Raw genomic sequence first — 27,640 nt, forward strand, 5'->3', positions numbered from 1 at the left:
CAGAGAACAGCTTTATTCCAAGGCAGCCTACAGCAGGGAATAAGTATCTAAAGAAACACACGTTTAACCTACAGCCTGATGATTGGCAATAATTCACTCCATTGGTTATTACAGAAGGCTCGATTTTCAAAATAAAACTGATTGGAAAAAAAAAAAAAAAGGTCAAGAGTCAGAGTGCACACTAATTGAAAACTCAGGGAAGCACAGTTTTCCCCCTCCCCAAACTCTGAAGAGTAAAACTTCACAAGTTTTCTGCAGACCTGAGAAGGCAGGAGGCTCTCGCTGAGCCCCCTGCACCTGCAGCTATTCCAAAACCACGCCGGAGGCAGCAGTGCCGTTCACTCCGGCAGCAGGGATTCCCAGGGAGCGCAGCGAGGGGCTGATCCTGCAGCAGCAGGCTCCAGAACAGCCCTTCACTTCTCTCACCAGCCGTTAATACCCTCAGCAATAAGCGCCAAACCCGTGGATTGTGGTGCGTGACCTGCCACCGAGGGATGCCCCGGTGCCGGACAGGACAAGGAGTGACCGGGTGTCCCTCTGCCCTGGGGGAGGATCCGGCACTTTTGTCAGGAGAATCGACCTGCTGGGTTGCACATCCCGGTCCTTCCAGCAGCAGCTCTCTGAGCATCCAGTTTTACACGCTGCTTACCCCATCACCTATACATTGATTTTTCTCTGTCAAAATCCCCTGCTTAAGGAACAAACAAACAAACAAATATCTTTTAATGGGGCAGTGACCTTGAGGTTAACTTTTTCCTTGCATCAGGACTTAATGGTGTTATGGGGGCAAGGAGCAGGAATTTCAGGGCAAAAAGCAAGCAGGTAATTTATGATTCCGCACCAAAACTTTCCCCCTATTGGGGAAAAAAGAAGCTTCAACAGCAGCTGCAAATAAATTGGAAAATGAGGGGAAAACCAGTGCGTTAGAAAAATTTCTGACCGAAAACTAACCCTATGAACAGTTTCATTGTTATGACTTAGCACATTACCAGAATAGTCATGTCAATACCTGGGGAGTAGTTGAATTTGAAAAGCTCTATGCATATATGAATGGGGGCAGTAAAAGGGAATAGTAAATATTATGTACTCATTTCAGAGTGAAGGTAGGGAGAATGCCACATTGAATAATTTGGGAAATGACTGCACTCATAAAAATCATAATAAATCAACAGAAGAGCCAAAGATCCATATCTTGGTATTAACTTAACTAAAAATCAGAACATATAAAGTATAAAATCAAAACTGAAATGTAATTTGGGGGAAAAAAAAATAAAAAAAATCACCACGCAACCAAATCAGTGTAACCTGTAAGTGACAGGTGATGGAAACTTCTGTTACAAGCATGTGTCTATCTTCATGGTCTTTGCTTTTAAGCACATAAACATTAATAAAAATTATTTTCCTCTGCATGATGCAGCTTGTGGTTACAACACAGAACAAGTTTGCATGCACAAAATTTTAGTTTTACAGAGTGCAATAGAAGAACAAACTAAATATCGAACTGCGTTATCATCTAAAACTTCCGTTTCTATAAAAGGGACGTAAAGCAACCTCATTCCTTTAAAGCAAGGTCACAGCAAAGGGAAGGAACGTGTCAGCAGCAGAAATGGGAATAAAACGCAAGTGCTCGCAGCCTCAGCCCGGCACGGTGCCCATAAAGGGAACCAAGGGCTTCGGTTTATTAAAGGGAAGGTTACCCAGCATGTGACTACTCAATGCCCTAATAGTCATAACTATGTCAATGCAACATCTGGAAGTGTTAAGTTCAACAGGCAAGCCATGCAATATTAAGGTCTCCAGGATGCCATACATCGGGATACTTACAGTAAAACCCAACAGCTGCCGGCAGGAAAAAAAGAGAAAAACTGTGTCAACACCAAATCAAGATGTTTACAAAACTTAGCAAGAGTAGGTAGTACACTGTCAGAAATATTTTGCTTTTCTCTGCCATTCAAAAATGACAGCTTATTCGTTATAGTAAACTTAAAAGTAAAGGTTAAGAAGGACTAGTTATCCACATTTCATATTAAGCAGTAACTTGTGTAATATCAAATGAAGATTCTTAGAGAACATGTGTGTAGCTCTCATGCAGACAGCGCAAACCTGGATTTGCAGCAAAAAGGGAATTTATTTGCTGTGGGTATTTATGTACTTGACAGAGTCTATCTGTTCATATCCCTTTTAAAAGGGAAGTCTGCAAGTTTACAAAAACATAAGCCATAGCCAGAAGGCACTTTACAGAATATGTAATTATGCACAGAACTTACACTTGAAACAGGGAAACACGATTCTGACTTGATGTATTTACAGGCAGCTGCATATAACAACAAATCCCTCCTGCAGCCACCCCATAAACCGTATCCCTACGGTAACTGCAATGAGAACACAGACTACACATCTCAAAGCATTCTTCTTTTTTTTTTTTTTTCCAGACATACAGTTGAATACATGTAATATTTGTAAAACTTTACTATCACTATGTTGGTACCACAGCGGTCCTAAGTTTATCTGCAGTACTGCTTGAAACACATATTCAAAGACAGTGGACGGACAAATGGAATCACCAGGAGAACTGGCATCAGGAAGAGATGCCAGAAGAGAAAGGTGCAGACAAGAACAACCTGATTCCACCAGAGCTCTGGTAAACTCCAGTAAACCAAATACTCTCAGAGGTGGCAAAATGCATTTCTTTGTAAAAAGAAATTAAATTTCACATTACAAAAAAGCAAGAGAGGCTCTAGGCAGTTTGGACCTGTTTGGGCCACGAGATAAACAGGTAACTGCACTTGGCGTGTTTGAAGCTGGTAAAAGATGTAATTTTCCCCCTGAACCAGCTGCCTTGTAATCATCCTGCAAATCAAGCTAATACTGGTGTTTTACCTGAAGGATTAGAGAAATCCAGAATGCTCGTCGTTGGCTGCAGCAGGTCGGGGCTGCTGGAGGAGAGCGTTCCCGGAATGGGCATGATGGCCAGGCTGTGCCGGCACTGCCGCGTCCCCACGATGCTGTCGTCCTGCGACTGGCTCACGCTACCGTCACTGCAAAACACGTTCGTTTCAAATTACATGCACTGAGCTCCTTATATTCACCTTGGGATGAATGAAACTGGGAAAAAATAATGGCGCTCGTATCTTTTAATTACACGTTCTAATTACATGTAGACCAGCTTTCAAAACAAGGACGGAGGAAAAGCGGATTTGAAAGCACTCACTGGGAGAGAAGAGATATTTTGGTTCTTGTTCTGCATTTATGGGTCGGATTTGCTGCATTTTTTTAAAAACATAAGCAACATGGACAAAATGACTGAAGATACTAAGAAACTAAAATATAACGATTTAATAAGGAATGATACCGTTTGACCAGAAAAGCCTGACAAACCTGAAGAGTTTTGGAGGCAAGATGCTGAATCGGGTCTTGTCTAAAATTTTCCTGATTCTGTTTCTCCCACCAGATACAGTGTTTGCTTTCATCTTCTTGTTCCCTTTTTCACGGGGAAACATCTGTTCCACATCTCCAGGCATATCTGGGATGGAATAACGGTTGTTTTTCTTTTCTGCAATTTTTGGAATATGCGGAATTCCGTTCTTCTCTTGTCCTATCCTGCAGAGCAGCTCCTTGAACACTGCAAGAGAAGATACAACCATTGTGATTTACCTTTGCACACTAAAACCTCCACATTCTTCTTCCCCGCTCAAACCTTTTTCTTCCCATACTATCCCTGCAGAAAAAGTGAACCAAAGAGTTACAAACCAGGCAATACATTGCATTTTAATTTTGATTCTACGAGTGTGGGTCTTTTCCCATTTAAGTTTTGCTTTTGATACCCTGGCAGAAAGAGTAACCCCAAAACGTTCAATAAACAAAATCAAATATTCTGCATAGCGGAGTTCTCCTGTCTGCTTTGGAAATTAGCACATATCACAGCAAATTCAATAGACCTAGTATACCGTTACCGCATAGACAGCAGGGAAACACTGCGTTCATGGCAATCACCTCTACGTATTTATTGACTTTCTTGTCTGCATCTTTCCTGCAACAGCGTGCAAATGCTTCCTCAAGAATAACTGTAAGACAGACTGATATTTTCCAAAACAGCTTTTGTTTGCTTTTAGTAATATGACTGAACAGAAGCTGCATCAAGATTCCTATTGCATTTATCAAACTAAGCCAGTCTATCACCAAAACTGACACGGCCCAAGATACAATTCCATGGAAAAGATAGTGTTTATGTTCTTCGTGTTTCTTCCCATGTATAAAAGGTGAGAACAAATTCTTCAAAGTTGTTTATCAATACAAAGTATTCTTTTAAAAATATTTTAAGAATCTTTTAAAATCTTTTTAAATCACTCAAGTCAGAAATTCAGTATTTTCTGTTGAAATGTGGGAGAATGCAGGACTTCACAGAGTGAATTTCTCTGATTGCCCCTATGTGCAAGACAACCAGGACTTTATAGAAAGTCCCAGCCAAATTGCGTATTTCTATTAGGTAACAAAATTGAACGCTACAAGCCCTCATGGTACCGATTCAAATATAAGAATGGGAATTGCTCTTTGTCAGCACCGATTAAAAAGACGGGGTAATAAGTATCGCTGTTGAAAAAAGTTTCAAGACATGAATTCATTAAAATGCATCAGAGACGTCACCCTGAAATTCTATCAGCCAACAGGAAGAGAAGAGGTTGGAATCCACTCCTAAATGTACGGTGCTTACATTTGTAATACAAATGAACAACCTATCGCTGCCTCAGTTCCAGCTGTGCTTTATTTTATGTCATTTCACATTAGTCTGGACCACCAGTTACTGCGGTTGATTTATGCCTTTTTTTTTTTAATTATGCCATAATTTTTTTAATTATGATCTTGAAACCTTTTACCCGCACAGCAATAAACAGGAAATAATTGTTTTAAAAAGCAATAGTGAAGGAGGGGAGGTAACTGGAGGAAGAAAATCAGAAAAAGGAGACCATCAGAAGGTCTCAGACACAAGTAGAGAGGCAGGAGCTCCCTTGTGCAGTGTCTCTCCTCTCTGTAGCTATGGTTATTCTGTTGCCTGAACAGGATTATGGAAAAAGAACAGATGGTTTGACTGAGATTTTTTAAGGAGGTATTTATGTGTTTATATTCACGTTGACAATTAAAAGCCAACATTTATATGTCATACCGCTTTTTATATCCCTTTTTCAATCTTAGATATAAAGGCAATTTATCCTATCGTTCTTGCAGCCATTATGAAAACTTTTACAAAAGCCCAGTTTGGGATTTTTGCTGTTTCTTGGCAAAAAACAATTTGGCCCAGATCCCCTGGCTGTGCTTCAGCCATATCGCATGAAAGGACACTAAAGCCGCTTAAACAGTCATTTGAGGATTTCTCGGGGAGCAAAGAGCTGGCCAGGCTGGCTTTGTGCCACCCAACGCGCAGCCCTTGGCACACGAGAACTTATCCCAGCAAGCAGAGGTGCAACGAGGGGACTTCGGCACAACTTCGCACTCCCAGAGCAAGTTGGGAAAAAAAAAAAAAAAAAAGGTGGAATCTTATTGCAGTTCGAAAGCCAGAAAGACTGGAGATTTTCCCTCCACATACACAAAAATACACCATATATAAAGTCTACTCACCAAAAATGTTTGTTTTTACAGTAATGGAGAGATGAGTGTTGTTCCTTAAGATTTCCAGAGCTTTTACAAAGGTAATGTTCTCAAAATTCTGTCCATTTACTTCCATTATCTTTAAGAAGAAATAAAAATTGGACTATTAGGAGAACAACTGTTTATGACAGACTTACAAATACAAAGGTGATAATACAGGCACAGCAGGAACTTTCCAGAAGTTATTATATCATCTTTACATCAGTTGTAGAATGAAAACATTCATTGTAAAATAACTATTTTCATCACGTCAGTGAAAGTATCCCCTGTAAACAAGCCAGGACCTGCATTTCTACCTGACAAATGCTTTAAACGAACATATTGTCTGTGCTAACATGACATTCTTGCAATTAGGAACTGCACCTGAATCCAAAATGGTGGATCACGAACCACAGAACTGAGATTACATCAAAGATGCTGGGAGGGCTGGAGCCCCTCTGCTGTGAGGACAGGCTGAGAGAGCTGGGGGGTTCAGCCTGGAGAAGAGAAGGCTCCGGGGAGACCTTGGAGCCCCTTCCAGTCCCTCAAGGGGCTCCAGGAAAGCTGGGGAGGGACTCTGGAGCAGGGAGGGGAGCCATGGGACGAGGGAGAACGGTTTTACACTGAAAGAGGGGAGATTTAGATGAGATCTCAGGAAGGAATTCTTTGCTGTGAGGGTGGTGAGCCCCTGGCCCAGGTTGCCCAGAGAAGCTGTGGCTGCCCCATCCCTGGAGGGGTTCAAGGCCAGGTTGGACGGGGCTTGGAGCAACCTGGTGTGGTGGGAGGTGTCCCTGCCCAGGGCAGGGGGATGGCACTGGGTGGGCTTTAAGGTCCCTTCCAACCCAAACCATTCTATGATTCACTTGGTATGAACTGTCATTGCTCCACCAGCCTCAATGAACCGGGATGACTCGCACTAGGTGGGAATCAAACAAAACCAGCTGATAGCTTCAACTTAACCATATCTCCAATCAGAAAGTGTCCTAAAATAACCACAACTTGTTTTTCTTTTCCCTTTCTGTTTCTGAAACATTTAAATGTTTTAAATATTTTGAAAACTATTTGATAGAAACCCATTTAACACACGTAAACTGAAGCTGGACTGTGGCATTCACAATAGAATGCTAGCCAGTTGTTTGCTTTTAGTAAACAGCATATGCTTCTTGTTGAGAACACTACATTTGGTTGAACCCGAATATTTTAAGTGAACTTTATTCTTTTTACCTGATCACCACGCTTAAGTCCAGCTTCTGCTGCTTTACTGCCCATTTCCACAGTCTCTACAAAAATACCAAACCCCTTGTCGCTTCCCCCAAGGAGGCTGAAAAACAGCGGCGAATCTCTAGAAGGTTTCTGCAGGGTAATTTGTCTCCATTTTGCTTTGGCAGCGCAGGCAATATTCAGCAATCTCAGATGTCCTTTCATTTTCTGTAACAGAGAAGACACAAAATGAACGTAGTGTTTCTTTTCCTAGAAATGGAAAAACAGTTGTGAAAAAAACCCCAAGTGCCAGAAAAAAGTCTTTTGATGCCATGTATCCAAATCTTACTAAATAAACCTTGGCCTCTTTTCCAGTAATGCAAAAACACATAAATGAGTGTCATATGTACTATTTTATATGGGCTTTATATCTAAATATGTATTTAAGAATGAATATGTCCACGTTAAAAGCCATCTATTGACTGTTAAGACTTGCAGACTACGATGTGTTAGTCACTTGTAACACTGGAAAATGAGAACATGTAATATTAGAAAGTATGACCAGTCGTTCTTTTTGCTCCTACCGTATCTTCCAAGTTCTTTTCAAATTCTTCCAGAAATCGAGTCATAGCAGGATCTCCTTCGAAGTCATTAAAATGATTGTTCACCCACAGTAAGACCACTCTGGTAACCTGTAAAAAAAATTATGTATTATGTACCTGTGATTCTTCTCTTACAGCAAAGAGAATAGTTGTTGGTTACAACACCCAGTACTTACTAGTGCAGAAATCCATCTTCAGTTAACTCTTCCTTATGCTGTTTATAAAAGTTATCTTTTTAAAGCATCCTAATGATGTCCTTAAAGAAAGTTCTCGGAAGTACGTTATGATAACAGAAAACCTTCTTTTAAGAACTTCTAGTTGAATCTTCAGGTTTCTTTTGTACGTGCTACAGAGTTACTATCATTCATGATAAAGTCAGTCTGACGATTGTTTTATCCATCCATGTTATAAAAAATGCTAATCTATAGCAGTTTCTCTTCTGAAAATAAACAATTTCCCCTTTTATTTGCTGAGAGCGCTGTTTTGAGCTGAGATGCCTTTTTTTTTTTTTTTTTACTTTCCTCTTCTTAAAAAATGGTAGTTGTCAAAATGAACAGCATGGAAAAGGTAAGAAGAGAAGCAGTAACCACAGCAGAAGACCCCAGACAATTTCCTATGCAAAAAAATACAGCGTTTTGATAGTCTGTTGGGTTTCCTTCAGCTCAAAGGTAGGACACATAAAACCGCTGGCTAAGAATTTTACTGCTATAATTTTCAACAAATTGGACACGGATGCAAGTTCCAGACTATGGACATTTTTCACGTGTATGTGCATACAGTTACGCAGAGTTGAACCTCCTTCTATTTATGGAAGCATTTTTATCAACTGCACCTGTCTTGAGCAGAGTTTATTTTAAGTACAGAGTTTGTAATAAGCTGCTCAAACAAAATGTGCTCAATAGACTGAAAAGCTCTACAGCAGAAAATTCTGGAAGACAAGCACAATGGTGCCGTGAGAAGAAAGATGGTATGTCCAAGAGATCATGAACACAAGTTCCCTGCACTTCTGGTGAAAAAGGATTTCAGAGACTGGCATTTACATCTTTAAATTAAATAGAAAACAGTATTTATCATTTTGCAGAAGAGAAACAACGTTATACCGAATTCAGGATAGTACACTATATGCATACAATCCTTTCTTGATACTAGTGAAAAATACTTTGCTTTCAAATAGTTCATATAAAATATCTCCAGCACAATCCGAGTTTATCAGCAATAAAAAAAGGAATCAATTTGTAGACATTTTCACCAGATATACTAAAGCTCAGACTCAAACCAACCTTATCTCTGAGGCTGTCCACTGTGAACCATTCCAGGAGCTTATTTCCAACTTCCAGGGGGCTTGTTAGAAATGTTCTGTATGTTAGAAGGAAATCTTCGATGTATGTTGGATCCACAATAGAATGTTCTTCTATTAAGTGCATGATGAGTCGCTCGGGTGTTGCCTTAAAATTTAAATGCAAAAAATAACTGTTATCTCTCGTCACTACCTCTTCCCTAGAGAGTATCTTAACATAAAACCATGTGAACAGTATAATCCTTTTTCCAATTTCAGTTACAGCAAACTCAGGAGAAAATACACTAATGTGTTTAAATCAGAACTTCATGCGTCCCTCAGCCCAAGTGTTTTGCATCGGTAATACCTGGCTAAAACAATTAGTAACTTCCCTTAATTTTATTTTTACTAGAAGTTCCTCTTCCAGATTAGAAAAACCAGGTCAATCCATAAAGATGCACAAACAGTGCTCCCAATACAAAGCTCAATATATGTGCTGAAGAGGTCTAATATTAAAAGAGATGAAAGTATATTTGTAAAATAATATAAATTCCTTCTAATCAAATTTTTGAGCTGAGACAGACAAAACTGGGTATGTCTTCTACATTCAAACCAAAATTGTATTCATTTACTAATAAATAAAGGTTTAATAGATGAATGGAAAGCACAGAAAGAAATTCACCTTGATAACGATGTGTCCTTTTCTGGTTCCACTGCGATCCAGCTCCCTGTGCTCCTTTACCATCACGATCTCTCCTTCTTCCTCCACTTTATGAGTGTTTTTTTCCACGTGGTTCAGAATCCTCCAGTAGTCTTGCTGGGCTATACACACAAACTGCCCCCAGACAACATGGGATTGTTAATGAATATGCAAACCATGAATGTATCCCCATCTCTGGGCTGCTTCAACACAATCACGACAGCACAGCATTTGATACCAGCCCCACTCTGTGCTGCCCAACTACACGAGAGAGAGTTAGAAACAGAAGATAAACACAACTGGTCACCTTCTCACATCTCCAGAAGGTTGCTCGAATGGGGTAAACTATATAGAGGACAAAGCCTGTGAGAAGTGGAAATGGATATTTTCTATTTATCTGTTCTTGCTGTGTGTCAATCACATACAGAGCATGACTGGGGTGGACCGAGCTTCTGTTTCAGCACAAAGCAAAGTTCCCATTTCTCACATTAACGGCAGTGTGAAATAAATCTCAGGTATTCAAGAGTGTACAACTAACCCAACATCAGCAAAGCCCTGGACCCACAAAATACCAACCTCCTTTTTTCTCCTCCTGGAATAAAGATCATGAAAGTAGTCCATTTTCTTTTATTAGATGCTTAAAAATACGAGGTAGTTGTATAGAATTGTAATCTTACCTGACAATCATCTACTTTGGTTCTGACCACTCCATTCATGTACTGTTTGTCCAGAGAGGGAGTAATCCCAAAACTATTTCCCATACAGAGACTCTCACTCTTCCCATCAGGATAGCTGATTTCCACTGTGCCATTTAAAATAACATACCAAGAATCGAGCTAGAGGAAGTAAAAAACAAATGTGAAAAGTGAAGCTAATTCAACAACTTCTATAAGCTGTTCCAATGCTCTTATCTCAGAAAGGCTTTTTCTTGCAGTCTCCAGTTTGTTTTCACCACAGTTTTGCAACATTTAATTCACTAAAAACGTGCACTGTAAGGCAAGCAATAAAGATGACTTAAACAAGAACGCTTTTCAGCATTCTTCATTCATTTCAGAACTAATTCAGTAGGGAGGAATGCTGACGAACAGACAGCTTTTTTAATCAGTGGGCTAATTGCTACAATATATTTATACCATTTTGTAAGAATGAAGACTCTTTCCCTGGGCACCCGTTTGGTCACTACCAGAGATGAGTCTACCTCATCCTCTTGGAGGGATGACCTGCTACGGCCATTCCAGATGTCTTGATCCAAGGGCAGAGAGAGAGAGATTTCAAAATAGGGATTCAGAGCACTTATGTTGGGAGCCTAACCACTGATAATTTGAACATCTGTCTCCTTCCGCTGAATATGTGTGGATAACAACATACTGAATGCTGTGTTATGTCTGTACTTGGCCACGTTGAAGTCTTGAACAAGACAGTAATACACAGGCAGAATCTCCCCAAAAGGATGGGCTACGGTTTGGGTGTTCTGGATATAGGTCACGGTGAGAGAAGAATTCTCTAACTTTCAGGTGTGGAGATGGGAAATGGATTTTCTAGCCCTTCACCCCCAGATGCCCTTGCAAACTTACTGCTGCCTATAGCACTCAAACTGCCACATAAGCAGTAACTTACCTCTTGGCCGTCTTCAAGTATGATGGCTCCTGCTTGCTCTACCACTTCAAATATCATCACTGAGCAGAGTTCTCTTCTCACAGACATAGTCATGTTGGCAAAGGCAGGGAGCTGATGCATAAATTCCAATAATTGCTCTGTTAGACAAAGGAAACATTGGTATGAAGACTGCAAGGCCCAGGGGTTCCTTAGACACCTTACCCTCCACAGGTATATTAAATCTCGGTTAAATTCACGGAAAAATTGCTCAGTGGTGTAACAAACCCCATTAGTGCCTGTGGCTAAACGAGCCCAGTATACATTTTGTCATCAACAACCGGAACCCGGCTCTACAGTCTTGATCGTGTTCTGATTGACTCTGACGGCAGCGGTCTGGCTAGAGCGTAAAAGCACTTCAGCTCCAAACATTTAGAACAACTAAAAATACCCTTATAGTACAGTAATTATAAGCTTGATAGGAGCACGAAATGTTTTTCTAGTGTTTAGAGAAGTTATCTGAAGTACAGCGTAATGCAAATTTTACTATTTAACTAATGCAAATTTCTAGTTAAACACTGAAGTAAATCACTTGCATCTTAAATGTTTTCCAGTATACAATTATTAAATCTATACTGCAGTAATAGCATATACTCTTTGACATTAATAACATTCAACAGTTTCAGGCAGTCAAAATCACCTTGCTACCTATCCCTCCCCTACATCAACACATACAATGACTGTAATATTTAACATCTTAAGCACCTCCGAGACTGTTTTTTAAAATACTTCGTTTCTCAGAACAAATACTTTCTCAGTAAAAAGAGATATCATTCAATTAACAGTATCACTAGAGCAAAGCGATCTCTGGAAGGCATCATTCGTAATTATGAGGATATACATATACACTTTTCTGATATGCTTCTCTTATAGATGTCCTTTAAGAGTTGTTATTTTTTTCTCCTCACCAATATCATCATCAGTTTTATCTGCAGGCTCTTTCTCAAGGCACTCTCGTACAACATCTCGCCCTAGAAGCGGATCTGAAGTTCTGTCAATATCTTCATCTTCCTCCTCTTCTTCATCTTCAGAGTCTACAGGTGCTTCTGGAAGACCTGTTAAATCAACATCTCCCATCTCACTCTCTGTAGCCTACAAAGAAAACATCCACAGACAATGAGTTCCGTTTCTTCAGTATGACGGCTGAACTCTTAGGTAACTCATACAACAAAAGAAATTCTGTGAACAATTCAAACTAGAAATTGTAACAGCTCCCTTTCTGAACACTGAGAAGAACACATTACACTGAAAACAACAGTTACAGGATGGTACAAATACATACATTGGCATAAAGCAACACCGTGCTACGGGCATTATCATCACAGGTTCTGAAAAATAAAATTAACATACTGGGACATTTGCTCTCTGTCTTTACTTATATCCCCCCCCCCACCTCCGATGAACTACAGGCAGTACAAACCCATCAATATTAACTCGGTGACACAGGAAAAAGCAAAGCAGATGGACTGGCTGAAATGAAAGGGATTTGATCTTATTTTTAATGTTGGTATTATAACGTGGATTTGAATCCTGGCACAGAGCAGGTGCAGCATATAAACTGGGGGGGGAAGGAGATAAGGGTGACTATTCCTTCCTCTATTAGCTGATTCTCACTTTATCAGCATTTACTCTTTCTTGCTCATTCATGTAAACAAAATGGGGTTTTTCCACAATTTGAGAGTCTGTATTATTAACAAAATAACAATTTAACGGGGCAATACCATCAGTTACCCAATGCCTGCAGACGCGCTTCTGCTGCCATCAATAGATGGCAATATAGACATCACCCTGAGCAAACACATGAAGCAAGGGCGAAAGAGAAAGCAATACTGGCAACAAAAAGCAGGATCATATAGGAAACATTTGCAATAACTCCTTATGTAAAGTTTAAATGATGTAATTGTGTGAAAATAACTTTGCAAACAGATGGAAGGGGGGGGAGGAGAAGTAGTATCAAATTTGCAATTTCCACAGAGTAGTTGCTCCACCACTTCTTTTTTCTTTTTCAGTTTAAGCCAGCATGCAAATCGTTTGTCTGTTCAAATTCAAAAATCTGAACAACAAGATGTGTCACTCAGAAGTATAAAGCAATCATATAAAGACTTCCAGAAAACTGAGTTTCTTTTTAAATGAACACATTTACAATATTCACTTTAAAAGAAAACCTTAAGATTTTACAAAAACACCGCTGACAAACTAACGCATCAAACACTTGGCACGTTCACAAAACCTTCAAAGCAAAGGATGGGTCTTGTCCAACCTGCCTTTGAACACTTCCAGTGATGGGGCAGCCAGAACTCTGGGCAACCTGTTCCAGTGTCTCAGCATCCTCATCATAAAAAACATATATATATCCAAGCTAAACCTACACTTTTTCAGTTTAAAATGGTTGCCCTTGCCCTGTCACTACAGGCCCTGGTAAAAAGTCTGTCTTATAAGCCCCCTTAAAGTACTGAAAGGTCTCCCCGGAGCGTTATTCCCTTTTCTCCAGTCACTGGGGACTTCACCTGACTGCCACGACTTTTCAAAAGAGATGGAGAGTCCCTCAGCAATTCCATCAGCAGCTCCCTTGGGACCCTGGGGTGCACCTTGTTGGGTCCCATGGACTTGTGTATGTTCAGGTTCCTCAGGTGGTCTCAAACCCCATCTTCTCTCACCATGGGAAGGACTTCATTCCCCCAGTCCCCGCCTTGAGGTTCAGGGACTTGAGAGATGTGAGAAGTGGGACTACCACCGAAAACTGAGGCAACAAAATTGCTGAGTACCTCAGCCTTCTCCATGTCACTAGTTCTCCTCTCTTATTTGTGGAAGGGAGGGAAGTACATTTTCTTCAATCTTCTTTTTCTGACCAATGTACTGTAGAAGCCCTTCTTGTTGTTCTTCACATCCATTGACAAATCCTGCTCCAACTGTGCCTTACCTTTCCCGATCCCAACCCTACACATCCCTATATTCCTCCCAGGATACACATCCTTGGTCCCACTGTATGCATTTCCTTCTTGCACTTTAGTTTGATCAGGAGGTCCTCACCCAGCCATGCTGGTCTCCCGCCTTCTTCGCCTCAGAAAAAACACCCCTGATTTTAAGTGATTTAATCACAGCAGACTGCACTGCCTCCATCTTCCTACTCGCTCCGCGTTGCTTGGCTAACGCAAACCCAGCACTTTGACAGCTGAGCAGCATTTATCTCCTTTTTGCGCTAGACAGAAAAATACTGGAGTTCAGATACAACCTTGGACCTTTGAGCTTGTCCTCATTTTAATAATTAGCCAGCAACCCTAATAAATAAGGTCTAAATGATTTAACATAAGTATTTCTTTCAGAGTAGGATAACAATACATATAGGGTTAAATCTGTTTTATATTACGTCACTTTACTGGCTCATGTAGCTCACATTAACAATTTTGGAATTAAGCCCAAGTGCAAATTGTGCTTGGAGAGTCTCAGCAGCACATGATCAGTAGAGCATTTTATTCAAGGACTTTCCTAGCATTTCTTCATCTAAATAGCCACAACTGATATCAACTTTTCCAGGCACAGTAAGACAGACTACGGTACTGATACCCCCTTTGATAACCTCAATTTAAGAGAACAAAAGTGAGGCTATAGGTTCTACGGAAAAGTGACGCTTTAAAATTTTCATTGTAGATCCAGATAGGACAACAAACAAATCTTCTCTTTCCTTGATAAATAAGTTATAATTTGATCAAGCCTTGAAATAAGAGATGGTCTTCAAAAGATTACGTGCAGCTGGGTGACAAAGGGTTGGCAGGTCAGGCAGCGCTGGGAGGAAGAGGAAGGATTTTGCTCATAAAGCTGTCTGCAGAAGTAGCTGCTCTTCCCAAGCGCGATGCCCCAGCTGCTTCCATTATCAAACATCAAAATCATTCCTCACGGAAACATTTATGAACTACTAATATATAAAATGAAACCAGAAGCTGCAACCCTCAAACCTTTGACAAATATGGATTTTCAGGATTGGGTCTGCAGGGCAAGAACATCTCCTGAGAAGGCAACAGGGACAGACTCCAATGGTGAGTGACACGTAGATCAGCTGGAAAGTTAACACCAGTCAAAACATGTGTTTGCTATTTTAAAAATCATACTATTATTACTCTATATATAGCACTGCAAATTTTGCCAATTAACGTGTTTCAGCCATGTTTGCCAAATACTGATCACGGAGATGTCCTGTACTGGCCTACGGTTTGGAAGCCGAAGATGTAAGAACTGGTCCTTGCAATGTTTTGGTGATAATGATACCTATCACACTAAATTGGGTGTCAGAAACACACACTGACAGGAAAAAAAAAAGTATTAAATACGCTTCCATAGAAGATTTCCTGTGCCATAACAATTTCATATGATAATGTATTGTAGTGCTCGTCATTCCTGATGCGACTGGCTATTAAAAGCAAGGGTTTTTTTTCCCCTTCCCTCATGTCATTTCTGTCAGGGGAGAAACAGCCAAGCCTTTTTTCAGAATTGACAGAATAACCCTCAATGCATATTTTATAGATAATCCATTTTAATATCAAAACCTTAACCATAATTGGAATTATCGCTGGGCAGTAATCTTGCTGCCCACAAATCGTATGTACTGACAGAGTGACAAATGAAAGATTTAACAAAAAAAAAAAAAAGGAAAAAAAAAAAGAGAGAGAGAAAGAGAGAAACTTAAGGCACACTACTGACAGAACTAAGCAGGTAAGTAAAAAACAGACACCAATTGGTTGGTCATTAAGGAACAGCTATTGATATTGATACAAGCAATTAATTCATTATAGCAGAAGTGAGATCCTACCCACCTCCATCCATCCAGAGATGCGACCTGTGTCACCTGTGCTACCCTGCCCAACTTAAAGCCCATCCGACAGAAGCACAGAGAAAGATGTTTTCCTTCTGTAATACCTGTTATTTTTCCCAGAGGATACCTATTACAGGCCAAGCAGCTGTCTGCAGAAGTTTAATCCCTCATTTCAACTTCCGCACGCAAAACCACCCAGCTTCCCCTACCACTAGCTAAACACCATAGTTCTGAAATTAAGCATCCCGTCAGAAATGGGCTGAATGAAAAAATTTACAAAATCATTTAAAAAATCCGCTTCAAGCAAATTAAAGAAGTTGTTTTAAAAATTGTAGGGAATAACTCACTTTTTTTCTATATTTAAAAAAAAAAAATGTTGACAGCCCACCAGAAAAGCAATTGCTCTGCAATATTCCAAGCAAGCCGGACTTTGCAATACATCCATTTAGACGTTTTACCACATAAAGACTGAAAGGTCCAACAGGGAGCAGTAACAGTACAGGAGAAGAGAGAAAAATATCTTCATAAATTTATTTTCACTAAGTTTCTGCAACCAAGTGAGGGCTGAATACGACGTGTCGCCAGCAGCGCTCCCAGCCAGGGCTCCGTTTCTGCTGATCTCACCTCAGGCTTTATATTCAGCTTTTCCCGTTCAACATCCTGCCCCGAGAGGCGGCTGGAACACGGGAAACTCCTTTCAACACGATCGATGAGCACAGTGTACACACATGAACAGAAACCCTTTCCAAATCTTAATAAAAAATTGTTTCATTCTTTGGTTCTCCTGTTCTGACCATAGGATTCTGGAATTACATTTGCACTACTTACTGTAAAAATTAATGTTAAGATACCATTAATTCAAAAGGTCATTTCAAGGCTACATTAATCAAAATTATTCAAAAATGCTCTTCCTCTGCTGACATTAATGATACTCCTAGAGAGTTTGGCATGTAATAGATATGAAGCTGACTGCAAAAAGCAAAGCATCATTTTCCAAGCAGTTTATGAAAAGCTTTATTTTAATGTACCAAAAACGCTTTCAGCTACCGAGCCAATACATTATACTCAAAATGTAGGTTTACTGCGTGTCAAAGAGATTCTCTGCCTTCATAATAACATGATGAATATTGGGGGAAACACTTTTCTTCTTCTTTCTGGTTTCAAAATCTGTCTATATTGATGTGTCCCTGCAATATAACGCTACGTTAAATGCTGTTCCGTGCCATTATCACACACCATCTATCCATGCACGGGGAACTGGGTGACAAACAGTAAGAGACTTCTCCAAAACTGTTACAGCTACTGCAATGAAGTCCATAAAATACCCAGCAGCTTTTGGCAGGTTACTATTTGCACATTATGCCTATGAGAACAAGATACAAAAAATTCACTAAAAAAAATAAGAAGGGGAAAAAAAAAAAAACAGTGGGTTGTTGGGGTGGGCTTTTTCCTCCCCCTCACAACATGCCTGTTGCACATCTCATCTTCACCCACATGCTGGACTCTCCACTGCTATCTTGCAGGATCAATGATGCCGTAGCTATGACCACCCATTGCTCTAGTGTTACCTTTGAAGATCTCACAGGAGTGGAACAGGAGGAACCTGCCTTGGCCACCCCCCGCCTGCCTGCAAATTCCCAGCAAAACGTACAGCGTCCCTCTTCCCTGCAGGATGCAAAACCAGGCTCGTGTCACCGAAAAGGAGGTTCCTACCTGAAAGGTGCTCACTCCTCAAAATTAATAGCAAATCTGCAGTAATTTTCACATTACTAAATTGATAATTCCTTAGGGTACAAAAACACATTTCACCAATGCTTATTTGCTACCGTGCATATAAACGTGCCACTCCATTACTTCTTTTATTTATATAATTCTTATTTGTTTAACAATTATGTTCTTTTGGCATTTTCTGAAGAGTAGACATAAGGCATTTCAAATGCAATTAACCACACACGACAGAGTATTCACTCGTTACTGGAATTCTATTTTCTTTATCAATAATATCCTCTAAGTGCTTTTCACTTAGAGCAACCTCTCCCAGCTACTCAGGTAGACAGAGAGGCAGACGATGCTCAGGAAAACTGTCCATCAGCATCCTAATATAGGAGATGTCAAGGTACAATACACAGACTAGTTCTGGTGACTCTGACTAATGAAAATCAATCCTGTTGACTCCGAAAATTTAAAAAATAAAAATAAAATAAAAAAATACGGAAAAAGATATGGAACAAAATCTTCCAGCACTGCCTCTCAGAAATCAGAGAATTCATTTTGAAAGGACTCTGCGGGATGCGAGCTGCTCCTGACCTAGCTGGCAGCAAGCAAATCTAAAGTAGTAGTAAGGTAATAGATTAAATAGGACAAAAATGCATAAAGACACTTAATGTTCTAGAAGGATAACATTCTAAAAGCTTTTAATGCTTTATTTTTAAAGTTACCTAGCAATACTTTCCTGTAAATAAGATACATCACCAATCTCTGTTTAGTGTATAGAAACAGTACCCAGACAGTACCAAGGGAATCAGTGTCTAAAATTAACTTACACCTGCGTCGTGCTCAATAGTTGCTATATACTCAGGCCTGTAGTTAGATTTCAACTTAAAAGTGGAAAAGCTGTGCAATTCCTCATCAAGGCAAACCCAAGATGAGCATCCTCATCATCCAGAATGAAAAAAATCTATGAAACTAGCTCTGCAATTTGACAGGAGACAGGGAACTTATTAAGTGTATTATGTGTAAACAAACGAAAGCCATCTCTGGATTTCACTCAACTTCTGTTCCCAGCAAGCGACACCACAATTTCTACAGTCAACTGGTGCAGAGAGGGCGTTTATTACCAAGCTTTTGTTTGCAGAACAGAACATCTGTTATTAGCAATAAATACAAATAATCAAGGAAGGTATGTGAAACACCAGAATGACTTCATGAAATTTGTTCCATTTCAGAAAGAAGGAAAATGATGCCATAACTCACCAAATGCGACTTTTAAAAGCAACAAGTCTGTCTGACTTCTGCGTGGCTGTGGAGGTGGCAAGTCACACGAGCAACGCAGGGATACGCGGAAGCGTCAAGAGGGCAAGTCTTGGATAAAGGGCCACTGTTTTTTTTTATGGAATGTTTAACACCAAGGAAAAATAAGAAACAAATGCAGTTTTACCTGATAAATGTCAGACAGGCTGCTGCTCCCCGAGTCGCTGGCAATGCTACATCCCGACTGGCTGGAGGGGACATGAGTCACCTGAGGATGAGGATTGTCGGTGAGATGCATCTTGGTAAGATCAGCTGGAAGCTGTAAATAAAACAGATTTGGGGAAAGGCAGGAAAAAGAAAGGAAAAAAGATGTGTAAGTCTGATTTGAAGACAAAGTTATTCATAAAACTTTTGTTATGCATTCGAATATCCACCTGCAACTTGACAGACATTTGGAGAAAAAGATAATTTAGACTAAGGTTGGCCAATCACATCCAGATTTTATACAACAAAGAGAAAATGATGCACCTTTCAATAAAACAAAGGTCTACCCTCTTTACAGCTACCGGATATACATCAGCAGGACTAAGAATGCATAAAGTGACAAATAGATGACGCCGGCCAAATATCCCAGAGTCTTCAACATTAGCTCATGCTGCAATCCACTATGGAGCAGGATTCCTGTTTATAAATTCAATTCATGCCTTAGTTCAAGAGTAACCTTTAGAAAACATCGATATAGGAGAAAAAGTAATGTAATCTAAGCAAAAGTTTTGGTTCATAAGATGCTTTGAATTTTCTTTAAGAAAATGAGTACACAGAAAGAATATTAAGAATTTTTGGTACATGTATGTACAACGGCACTTCTATTTTATATATCTATCTGTAAATGAACACACGTAGATAAGATATATAAATTTTAGTGCATGATTGAAGACCGCAAACATGTTCTTTCTACTGAAAAACGTAAAAATCAGCAGCAGGCTTTTTTGGAATCAGAGCCACATGGAATACTATCAAATAACCAGTCTAATTCAGATCCTCATTTATTTTCGTTTCTATTATTTTTAAATTTACACTCAACTATATAGAAAGAATATTGTATCAGTGAACCACAGAATCATAGATTCTATGATAAAATGGTAAAACATATATACTTCTACCATTTATACATGAAAAAATTTATATACTATTCCTTTAAAAAAGATGTTCTGATGCAGAGAAAAGTCCAAAACTCCTCTGACAGCACCAAGTACCATGATAGAAATGGTTTCTTCTGTAAAATAAAATTCCACGCAGTCATGTCAGCCACTAGATATTCAGTTCTAGGAGTTAAAAGATAATATTGTACAAATGTTGATGATCCGATATCAACTTTATAAATACTGAGGAAACTGCTAAGAAATGGAAAGCAGGTTTTCATTTGGAATCACATGTTTCTGTGGATTTTTGGAAGAGCAAAGAGGAGAAGCACTTGACCAAACACTTGTTTCACACATTTTCTGAAATCAAAGGCAGCACTGTTGGTCTCCCCAAACCTTCCTCACCCCCAGAAAAAAAAAGGTTGAGAGCGCCTCTGACACATGTACCATAATTTTGATTATCAAAATGGTTATGCAGAACACGGGGGATGTTGTGCCATCTCTACCTGCCAATGACATTGTCCTTGCCAAGCGCAAACCTGAGCATCCTCTGGGCTCTAAAAACCAGCACAGATCCTTCCCTGCAAAGTCGCTCTGTGAACTAAAAGACTACAAAACTATTTTTCACTATCCTAATACTTATATTATTCTAGTTGTGTATGTATTTTACTTACAAAAAAGAAAGTATAAAATATCCAACCTGTAAATTAACATCTATGTGCACATGTATTTGGAAAAGGAGAAAGTCTGAAAACTGGGAGATTGCTAAACTTCCACAAACTGCCATAAAAAAAACCCATCCAAGCAGCTGGTATAAAATAGCGAACTTGATCCAAATACAAAGGAAACACAACACTTTGAAGCCTATGTTTAGCCACCAAAAAAAAGTTTTAGAGGCTGGGGAAAAAAAAAAAAAAAATCTATTTTCAGGATTTGAGAACAGCAGAAAGGTCAAACCACTGATCTGACAAAACTCAATCCCGTGGCCAAGAGGCAGCTGGCGATCTGTCAGCAGCTGCGGCACGAGCCGACGCACACCCCGGTGTGACCTCTTCAACGACACCAACTAGAACTACAGGGGTGAAGCAGAAAGCTGAGGTTTAGTTCTGGTCTGGAGCAATCATAGGATGGTTTGGGTTGGAAGGGACCTTAAAGCCCACCCAGTGCCACCCCCTGCCCTGGGCAGGGACACCTCCCACCACACCAGGTTGCTTCAAGCCCCGTCCAACCTGGCCTTGAACACCTCCAGGGATGGGGCAGCCACAGCTTCTCTGGGCAACCTGGGCCAGGGGCTCACCACCCTCAGAGTGAAAAATTTCTTCCTTGTATCTAGTCTAAGTCTTCCCTCTTTCAGTGTAAAACAGTTCCCCCTCGTCCTATGGCTCCCCTCCCTGCTCCAGAGTCCCTCCCCAGCTTTCCTGGAGCCCCTTGAGGGACTGGAAGGGGCTCCAAGGTCTCCCTGGAGCCTTCTCTTCTCCAGGCTGAACACCTTCTACGGTACATGGTTTTGTACCGCGTACAGAAAAGCGCCAGGCAGAAAACCGCCAACAGATCTGGACACTACTTAAGCCACTGATATTCCAGCGGTGCCGATGGAGGCCATCCCCCGGCTGTCCCCATCTGCTGCCTCCATTACAGACGGTGCCGCAGGGTGACACTGCACCTCCTGGAGTCACACATCAGCCAGCTCCTCTGCAAACTCGCCGCAGTGCTACTGGCCACGGGAAGAGAGAGGCACCTCCAAGCAAGGTCAGGGCATCGTTTCCAGGGAGGACAACATCCAGAGCAACCCAGAACTTGCTAACAAATTGCTAGGCAGGCACTGGTACTCTGGAGGTCAGTGTAACCAAAAAAAATCAGGAGTTTTAGTAAATTACAGAACAAATCAACCTATATAGATTCATTACCCCCAGCATAAGACCATAGTTTTGCTGCCAACTGCTCAGCCTGTCCCCATCTTTATAACCTCCCCGTTCCAACACCCGGCTCCCAGCTCAGCTTTAATCACATTATTTTCCAGCCGTGAGCAAGTCCCACGCTGACTGTGCTAATGCAGACACAAGGAAATCTAATTTGAGCTCCCCACTATCCAGATTCGTAATGATTTTCAAACTTTCAAAACAGATGAGCAGAACCAAGATCAGAACCGATTCTGCAGGATTTCCCAGGAGAACAAGGGCAGACGACTCCTTTCTATCAAAAATCAGTGCTACTGAAGCCTGTTCTGGACCAAAGACAGTGACACACACACAGATACACAGGCACATACAGTTTTTCTTTCCTAATTTAGTTTAAATTTTGAAATTCTCGTGATGAAGGCTGTTCTATACAGGCAGGTTGAGAAGCACTGCCGGAACAAGACATGGCTCTCAAAATAAAAAAAAAAGTTATATGTACTTTGTGTGTCATTTTCCCAAACACACATTGAGGATAAACTCAGAACACCAGCCGCCTTCCCAAAGGAGTGTTTCTTATCAACTCATTAATCACGGATCTTCATTCCCCCTGCCAGCACTCCCATTCACTTCCATCGCCTATAAAGCGATGTATAGACGCTCATGTACGACGCTCCTGTTGGACTCCGCAATATGTTCTTGTAAAAGACGTTTAATGCAGGTTAGATGCAAGGAAAAGCTGCAATAGCTCTTTAAATTTGAGAGAGAGATAAGGTTTATTTGAGACAAGTGACCTTTAAAGTGCTGCTTGCCACTCTACTCAATCTCCCAAAATAAATCACAGCTTCTGTCTTTTGTATGTCGTTTTTATTACCCAAACTGATTGTTCTTTCTTTCCGAGCTCACTAAGCAGCACTACATGGATCGGGTGTTTCTGGAACAACACGACAGCGGACACGGGAAGGACTTGCTGGATGTGGCTGTGAAGTTGCTGAAAGTGCTATAACATGGTCTTAACTATTGGTGAATAGTCTCCACTTATTATTTGACTGATTTTTTTTTGTGGGAGAAACTTAGAAATTGTTATTAGAATCACATCAATACCTTGAAAAATTACGTGTTAGGGAAAGAAGTTCAAAATAGCCACGTTCATCTGTGTCCACGTTAGAGGCTTTCCGGCGCGGACATATACACCTGCATTATCTTCTGGCCAGCTGTGTGCCCCAGCAGCCACAGACAGGAAACCCCCAAACATCCCTGAAATTCTAATAAATACTCAGTACAGAAACAGACTACTTGCTTGCCACTTGAAACCATAACAATTACATTTTTTCACAAGAAGGGATAATCTGGAATTGGAACACAAGTGCGTCCGAGATGCTGGCACAGCCAGTCCCTGCGTCGGTGCCAGCACATCCTTGTGACTGACCTTTCCCAACAAAGCGATATTAGCACCAAACCCCCCGCTGAAATGCCATACTGCGGTTCAGAGCTGGAAGTGAAAGGAAGTTAAGAAAATAGAAGTTATGGTCTGCACAGCCACCTACAGCTCTGCCCTCCCACAGAGTCGGGAAAACACAGTCGGTGATTACACCGAGACAACCTGAATCAACAAGGGAGTTTTTAAAGAGATATTGCAAATTGCAATAGGAAAAAAGGAAAGAAAAAACACAAAATCCTTCAGGTGCTCATCCTAATGGTAGTGTCAGTCTATCTTGCCACACAAACACAGAAACAGCAGCAGCCTGGACTGCTTTTTGTTAAACCCATGTGAGATTTCTGAAGGTGGCACACAGGGCCCAGGCCGTCCCTCGCTGGGACGCAGCCCAGGACGGTTCACAAAGCCACAACGCTGGGGAGAGGGAAGGGGAGAGAACGTGAGAGCATAAAAGCCGGTTCTGAGTAAGTTAACAAAAAGGGCATGCACAAAATACTAAACTCTACCCACAGCAACCTTGAAAACATCCCCGAGGTGATGACTTCATGAGGTCCACCAGCAGCTTGGCTTTTGCTATCGATTTCATGGGTGCACCCACCCAGCACCAAAGCAAGGGGCAGCAGCACTCCTGCTGCTGAGCCTGAGAAACCCCAAAAACTCCAAAGACACAACTCAACCAGAGAAACCCCAAAATGCCTACAAGCCCCAAACCTGTCCTTTTTCCTGTTACACAATACAATGCAGAAACTATCACATAAAAAACCCCAAACACCTAAACCATGAAGAACAGTATATGTAAGTGCTTTTTGTCCTATCCGGACAGAAAGAACGCTCAAGCCTTGCACATCTTGTAGAAGACAAAGTGCATTGAGAGACTGATTTATAGGTCTGAACGGAGAGGAAGAGCCGGAGCAGCACTGCTGCTCTGAACAGCTGGACAAAGCAACATGACATAAAAAGGTAGCAACAAGACGCTATGGACATCTGGAGTCCTGTGTCCAATTTTGGTCCCTACAATTCAAAAAGAAGATGGACAGACTGGAGAGGGTCCAAAGCAGGGCCATGAAGATGATCAAAGGGCTGGAGAACCTGTCCCATGAGGAAAGACTGACTCATTAGGTCTCTTCTCCCTGGAGAAGAGAAGGCTCAAGGGGACCTCATCACAGTATTCCAGTACTTAAAGGACAGCTACAAAGAGGATGGAGGCTCCTTCTTCACAAGGAGCCACATGGAGAAGACAAGAGGCAATGGGTACAAGTTTCACCAGGAGAGGTTTCATCTTAATATAAGAAAGAATGTCTTTTTTTACCGTGAGAACATTCAACCACTGGAACAACCTCACCAGGGACACAGTAGAGTCTCCATCACTGGAAGCTTCCAAGCTGCAAGACTGAACAGGGTGCTAGACAGTCTCATCTAGGGTCCCCTTCCAAAAAGGACCACGTTGGTGCCAACACTGTCAACTGACGCTGTTGCACAATGACCAAAATCTCATGGGTTATTCAGCTTTTTCTGCCTCCGATGAGTATCGGAAGTGAACCAACCAGCTGACATCCAGCTCATTTCCTCTTAGATAACAGGAAGGTAACATTCTTCAGTTTTATTACTTCACTACATTTTCACCAGCAAAACCACCCCAAATTTACAACGGGGGCCGTACTTTTCCTCCATAGCCACAAAACACTGCAACAATTACAACTACACTGAACCTCGACACATAATTTTCAAGCTATCCAGTGCAGTAGATTGAACCACATCTCTCTTGGTCTCATCTCAAAGTATCTAATTTTCAAGACATCCAGTTTGAGGTGTCTGATAACCAAAGCTGCAGGCAAGACCCCAAGAACTGCCATATTACTGGGACACGTGTGTCTGAACTGAGATTTCCCAACTAACACTCGTTTTCTAAATTAATACTTAATTTAGCTTTGCAGTATATTTTTCTCTATACCTATGGCAACACATGCTACACAAGAAGCGATCTGCCAACTTTCTCCAAGTCTTATGTCTGTAATTTTGAAATTAATTGGAGTATAAATTCCAATACATGGTATATCTCCCAAGCTAACAGACCATTTCTACAGGCCCAAGTAAAGTGCGTCTGCAGTGACATCTACTTCCTACGTAAATACCATTTACTGTCCACAATGAAGTCACACAGAATACTTGGGAATTAAATTAAAATCTAATTTTGGTATAACAGATTTTTAAGATTACACATGCCTTGTACAACAGAGCAAATTACATGCTCTTTGACGGGATGACCACCAATCCACTCCTTTGAGAAGCACGCTAAAAATGACTGTTAGCCTGAGGACAACTTTCCTTTATGTGCTCCCTAGGAAGGTTTTGCTAAAAATTAAGGCTACAGAAAAGTGACTGCAGAGTTTATATAGAGAGAAAGGCAGCCACAGAAGTCATAAGCGAAGTTACATCGTAGGAGGGCTAAAGGGAGACTTTTGTCTTCATATTCCCCATTCTTTCCAGGGAAAGGGATCAGAAGAAACTCTTCCGGCACAGGGACAACGCACTTCATGCTGTATTTCCGATGTGACTAACTTTTGGATTTGCCGGTGTCCTTCCCCTATGGAAAAGCCACATCTGTGCCTTTCTGCCACAAGTTTTGAAAATAAAAATATCAGTGTTTCCTGGCACAGTTTGGATAACCAAAAAACACAGGCTGAAAAGGTACAGGCAACATGAATTTGCAGAACAATCTTGACAGATAGACACAAGACCTATGAATTATGGGTTTTTTTCTATGTGTCAAAGAAGCTTCACCATTGTGTTTCAACCGGCACTAAATGGCAGGTTTATTAAACATATCCAGAAACATCCTGCAATGAGGGCAGTGGCCAAAGGACTCATCATCTGAAACCCAATTACTAAAAAAAGCACAATCCACATAATTCTCCCTGTGTATAGTGTCCATTACAAATTCAAATTAATGGAGGGAAAATGGGCAATAAGGATGCAGAAGTTTCGCCTCATTCTTTATTTGATACTCTTTGATAGCAAAGTTTTTCATGAGTTTTCCCAGGTCTTCGTATGGATGTTTAAAACCAATCGATCTAGTCTGGATGCAGAAGCAGCATCAGCCTCCGAGGGAACAGTCTGTCCTTTTACAGTCTGTGTAAGCAAATTTTCTGTCCTTGGTTTTACAGATTGTCAGTAACCTTATACCTTATTTGCTTTTCTGAAGTTCCCTGAAATGTTGCCAGCAAGCGTAATATTCAGAAACAACACGGGGTTTATTTCCATGAAACACCCGAGGACAAGCACGGCGCAGCCCCGTCCGCTCTGGCACCGTAAAGCCACCGCGCTCTGCTACGCCAACTGCCCGCACCACCCCGAAAAAAAGCTCTCCAACTCCAAACCCAACACTCCCAATTTTAAGGCACATATATTTGTTATTTTGTTTATTGCTTGAGGTTTTCCATTAAAAGGTTTTCACTCTTTTAAGCTGAACACGTTAACGCACCCTCGGAGTGTGAACTGTGATGACACCTGGTCACCTCTGAGCTTTAGGCAACGCTCCTGCTCAGCCTCCATCGCACCCAGGGGGTTTAAGGGTAGCAATTTCCCTTTCTCAGATGATACAGAAAGTCTAGACTGTTACAAACAGCCAGCTAAAAAAAGAGCGTGTTTGCCTTCAGTTTTAAAAATTAAACAAAACTGCCAAACTAAAAAGACCACTTGATCAAAGAGCTGAAGGGGACCCTCTGTCAGCTCCCCCCTCTCCTTTTCAGTGACTATATCCTTCCATTCCCTTCATCTGCCTTTTTCTCTTTGATGCCCTTAATTTGAAATCCTTCATGCAGTTAAAATTAGAATGAAATAGTTCTGTCCAAATTTCTTTCTTTTAATTCCCGTTTGCGCTTCCAGACTTCGGATCCCCCCTGGGATCCCTGCCGGGAGCTTTCCTCTTGACTTTGCAATCCCGCATATATGCTTTGTGATTTCCTACAAACCAAACCCCACCAGCGCAGAGGAAAAGCTTTGTCTGGGGAACTGGAGGGTGGGATGGGTTTCCTGCACAGCTCGTTGAAGAACACCTTCACTCCAGAAGCTGGCAAGGGCTCGAACGCATCATCCCATCACAGTCCCAGCCCTTTGGAGCACGTCCCAGGCAGCGCTGGCTCTGCTTCCAGGCTCCCTTCCTGTCTCTCCCATCCCTGTTGTTGCAACCCATATCCAATTATTTTAAATACTTTATGGTCAGAGAGTCTACAATGTTAAAAAGGCTCTATGTAGAAAAAATTCCCCAAGCCTGGCATTTCTGTGATCTGTATCAAGTGTCAAGACGCAGCATCTCAGCTCAGCACAACAGCACCG

The 27,640-nt window shown here is 41.1% G+C and overlaps 1 protein-coding gene across 4 annotated transcripts in view; it reads right to left on the reverse strand.

Moving 5' to 3' along the window:
• The window catches only part of RAPGEF6 (Rap guanine nucleotide exchange factor 6), a 132,120-nt gene that overhangs the window by 33,064 nt on the left and 71,416 nt on the right, over positions 1 to 27,640 (reverse strand). For 2 of the 4 annotated variants that reach the window (XM_054217219.1, XM_054217217.1), the window contains exons 7-18: positions 19,018 to 19,149; positions 11,962 to 12,145; positions 11,018 to 11,154; positions 10,078 to 10,236; positions 9,383 to 9,535; positions 8,705 to 8,869; positions 7,407 to 7,514; positions 6,847 to 7,050; positions 5,614 to 5,722; positions 3,379 to 3,622; positions 2,881 to 3,038; positions 1,825 to 1,839 (exon numbers count right to left, since the gene is read on the reverse strand). In XM_054217219.1, coding sequence (XP_054073194.1) covers positions 1,825 to 1,839; positions 2,881 to 3,038; positions 3,379 to 3,622; positions 5,614 to 5,722; positions 6,847 to 7,050; positions 7,407 to 7,514; positions 8,705 to 8,869; positions 9,383 to 9,535; positions 10,078 to 10,236; positions 11,018 to 11,154; positions 11,962 to 12,145; positions 19,018 to 19,149 — 1,768 coding nt within the window. The remainder of the gene's footprint in view (positions 1 to 1,824; positions 1,840 to 2,880; positions 3,039 to 3,378; positions 3,623 to 5,613; positions 5,723 to 6,846; positions 7,051 to 7,406; positions 7,515 to 8,704; positions 8,870 to 9,382; positions 9,536 to 10,077; positions 10,237 to 11,017; positions 11,155 to 11,961; positions 12,146 to 19,017; positions 19,150 to 27,640) is intronic. The other 2 variants (XM_054217220.1, XM_054217218.1) reach the window with 1 other exon arrangement.

The sequence above is a fragment of the Rissa tridactyla genome, chromosome 11 (assembly GCF_028500815.1).
Source record: "Rissa tridactyla isolate bRisTri1 chromosome 11, bRisTri1.patW.cur.20221130, whole genome shotgun sequence".
NCBI lineage: Eukaryota > Metazoa > Chordata > Aves > Charadriiformes > Laridae > Rissa > Rissa tridactyla.